Here is a 4219-nt window from a genome sequence, read left to right as displayed (position 1 = left end):
AATTTCAATCAAAGCCCAATGAGGGAATCAAGCTAAAAAAAATATCTTCATTCATATATATATATATATAGATATATATATATATATTTTAAAGTATGCAATGTTTTAGCAAAATAAACTATTATAATAGAATTATTAAATACAATTTGATATTCCATTTCCAAAATTTTACTACAAAGAGGAAATCATTAGAATTTAACCTAGCAATATAGCTTAAATTAATGTGAATATAAAATAGATTAAAATTAAATTAATCTTTGGGATTTTTAGTGCATTTCATATGATTTTATAGGAAATATATGAATTTGTTAGAAATGCAATTTAACTATTAAATGCTTTAGGTAAATTTTGAATATCATAGTAAATTTTTATTTTTATCATTAAAAATATTTTTTAAATAACTGGTATATTTTTATATTGTATAATATGAATAAATAAAGTGTATTATTGACATTTAAGAAATTTGTTTGTTATATATGTTTTTAGGAAGAATTTCAAAAATACGTCTCTTTCAATACCACTTTTCAGAAATAACATTTTAAAAAACTTTATTAAAAAAATCTTCTAAGAAAATTCTCATAGTTTTATGATTATTATATAACTTAAAATGAATTAACATAACTAATACACTACACGCATATGCGCGAGATATTATCTAGTAACATTAAAAGATATACTGAACCAACATGCTATTTATTAACTTATAAAATTATACCGACTTCAAATTATTATACCAAATTCATCGACCTATTCTATCTACCTATTCTTTTTTTTTCTTTTTATTTTTGGCAAACCAAACACTTTCATTAATTAGAATTAGGTCCTTACACTTAAGGGATTTCGGAGAGCAGCCTTGGATAAAGCATCTGCCTCTTTGTTTTTCCCTCTCGGTACAAATCGAAATCGAATTTCAAAAAAATAAGAATAGATAGTCAGGATATCGTGTTGAATCCCGAGGAGCTCCTTCTGTCGAGTTCCAGAATTAATGGCTTCAATAAGTTGAGATGAGTCTGAAGCTACAGAGAGTTTCGTGAAACCTAGGGTCAGCGCATGACGCAAGGCACAGATCATTGCAAGTCCTTCCGCCATCAACGATGATCCTATATGAGATGAGGTGGTGGATTCTGGTACTTTGATTCCCGATTTGTGGTTGAAGAAGATCCATCCCAATCCCGCTTTACGGGATCCCAAGTCCCAAGCCGCATCCATGTGGAGATTCATGCAATCTGATCCCTCTACGGGGATGTTCCCTTTTGCTCGGGCTTGTTTTGGTTTTGGGGAAAGCGTTTGAGCATTCTGCCATTCTCTTCCTAATGTGATTGCCGCGGATAGAGTATCCCTCGGTGAATCATGTCTCTTGGAGAACAGTTTGTTGTTTTGCTCCTTCCAGATCTTCTAAAGAATCTAAGGGTGGAGAGGGCCTTGTCCCACCCCTGAGGGTGGCAATGTAATGGTGTTATGGAGGCATTCAATGCCCTCTCTAGCGGTTTGTGAATCGGTGTGGGTTCAAAGGTTCCTTCAGTGGGGCAAGTCTCCAGACTTCTTTAGCAAAATCACAGGAAAAGAAGAGGTGGAGAGTGGACTCAAGGTTGCCACAGAAAGGACAGTTTGCCTCAATGTTTATTCTTCGTCTCCTCAGATTTTCTCCCACCGGTAAGGCATCTCTCATCATTTTCCACAAGAATAACTTTAGCTTTGGTGAGCAATGTGATTTCCATATGTGGAGGTTCCAGCTAAACCCGTTAGTGAAATCTTGCAGGGGTCCATTATCTTGGTCGTGAACCAAGCTCTCATAGTATCCGGATTTAGCAGAGTAGATTCCAGAGGACGTTGTACTCGGTTTGATCTCCAAGATTTGGCTAACATATCCTGGGAGGGTTTCCTGAATTTTTTCTATATCCCATTCCATGGTGGTGGGAGATAGTAATCTTGCAACAGTAAGGTTCGCAGTATCTTGCGGCGGTGGTCCCATAGGATTTATTGGGGAGGTAAGGGAGATCTAGCCCTGGGCAAAAAATCCTGATCCGAGGACCCAAACCGGAACCGACCCGAAAAAACCCAAGAATTTCGGATTTGGATTTTGCCATTTACTCGATTGGGTCCTGTATGTGAAGACCCGTGGGTATCGGTTCGGTTTCGGGTTTTACCCGATACCCGAATAGGTAAACCGAAAAACCGAAAATTTTAATTAAGAGAAAGGGGATTTAGGGTTCTACTTCTACCATTCAATTCCATCGACCTTTCAGTTTCTTTCTCGGTACTCGACAGTCGACTCTCTCTTTTAATTTTTTCCATCCTTTATATGTAACATCGAGATAATATTGAAAACATAAAGCTGGAAACCGTAACTAAGATCTGTGTGCCTTCTTCTCCACCTTCTGCTTTGTCGAGAGTCCAATCAGAGGTAAGGTTTACTACTTTACTCTGTAGTTTGCACTTCGATTGGTCGAGTTCATATAGCTGTATATGTACTTCGATTTGGTCGAGTTCTGGGTTGGGAATTTGGGGTTGTGATACTCTGATGTAGTTCTGTATATGTACTTCGATTTGGTCGATTTGCTCGAGTTTTGTATATGTAATTGGTCGAGTTCAAGAATTAGCTGTCTTTGTACTTCGATTTGGTCGAGTTCTGGGTTGGGGACCTGGGGTATTGATCATATTCTGGTGTAGTTCTGTATATGTAATTTGATTTTGTCGATTTGGTCGAGCTCTGTATATGTACTTAGAATTGTCTCATGATCGGCAGCAGTTCTTGATTATCACCGTCTGTTTTTCAATTTTTTTGTAGAGTTGTAAACCGTAACTAAGATAGAGAGTAGTAATGCTTGAGTTTCTGTCTTATCTAGTAAACTCATGTCATTGCTCATGTCATTGCCCTTTGTTGTTTTATCTAGTAAACTCATGTCAGTGCTCTAGTTTATGAGTTTCTGTCTTCTTAGTTTTAGTTCTAAGTTCTGACAAAGGGTTTTTTTTGAATGTTTGATGTAGATGGCGTCTTGTGATAATCGAACAGGGACAGACAATGATTCGATGGAGGTTGAAAGTGAAACTAACGATGATGAATTAGAGGGGACAGATATTGATGAGGTTGAGACACCTAGTTCTGGTAAGACTCGTAAGAAAAAAGGGAAAGAAGCTGAAGGAGTTAGTAAAGCAAAAAATAAGGGAAGGTCGTATGTTTGGCAACATTTCACCAGAGTTGAAAAGAAGAAAAACAAGTGTAGTTGCAATTATTGTGGAAGAGAATTGGGTTGTGCAACCAAGTCTGGAACTTCTACTCTAAGGAAACATGTTGAGAAGACATGCAAGGCATATAAGGTATGGCTAAGTGCTAATAAAGATAATGTTCAATCTGTTTTAACTCCTGATGGTGTTGGTGGTAACATTAGAGTGAGTAAGGTCAGTGAGGCAGTGTTTAGAGAAGCTACTAATGAGATGTTGGTTCTAGCTGAGTTACCACTAGCTTTCGTTGAGTGCTTAGCTTGGAGGCATTTATGTTCTAAAGTTCAGCTGTATAAACCGCATTCTAGGAGAACGGCTACAAGATATATTGTCGAGACTTATGTGAAAAATAAGGCATTGATAAAAAAAATTCTTGAGCACAACAAACAGAGATTGTCTTTGACTACAGATATATGGGTTGCTCCCACTACTGGAGCTAGTTATATGGTAATAACAGCTCATTTTGTTGATGATATGTGGAGATTAAGGAAGATGATCATAGGATTTAAGAATGATTCTGATCATGAGGGTGGAACAATTAGTAACTGTCTTATGGATTGTTTGGAAGAGTGGGGCATACAGAGAATATTTTGCATCACTATTGACAACGCTACAGCTAACACTTCAGCTATGACTAAGTTCAAGACAGCATTTCTGGATAAGTATGGAAGTGATGCATTGATACTGAAAGGTGAATATTTGCATTTGAGATGTGCTACTCACATACTGAATCTGGTTGTAAAGGAAGGATTGCGTGATATAAGTAGCAGCGTGGAGGCTGTTCGCAATGGAATACACTATGCAAGTTCTACATCGAATAGGCTCAAGGCCTTTGATTTTCGGGTGGAATCGGGAAAACTTAGAAGGGGTAGCATGCCTTTAGATGTGAAGACCAGATGGAATTCTACCTATCTCATGATAGAACAAGCTCTAAAATTCAGAGTTGCATTTGAGAGGATGGAGGCTGAAGATAAACCATACAATGACTACTTTTAGG

General features: G+C 37.3%; 1 protein-coding gene across 1 annotated transcript; it reads right to left on the bottom strand.

The window, feature by feature from the left end:
- Positions 1 to 816: 816 nt before the first annotated feature.
- On the bottom strand, positions 817 to 1221 carry LOC147924419 (uncharacterized). The gene has a single exon (XM_087496763.1). It carries the CDS (start codon positions 1219 to 1221, stop codon positions 817 to 819), a length of 405 nt encoding a protein of 134 aa, XP_087352889.1.
- Between the last annotated feature and the right edge of the window lie 2998 nt (positions 1222 to 4219).

Source organism: Camelina sativa, chromosome 17, assembly GCF_030686135.1.
Source record: "Camelina sativa cultivar CO46 ecotype springtype chromosome 17, ASM3068613v1".
In the NCBI taxonomy this organism is placed as follows: Eukaryota; Viridiplantae; Streptophyta; class Magnoliopsida; order Brassicales; family Brassicaceae; genus Camelina; species Camelina sativa.
This window is presented reverse-complemented; position numbering and strand designations above follow the sequence as displayed.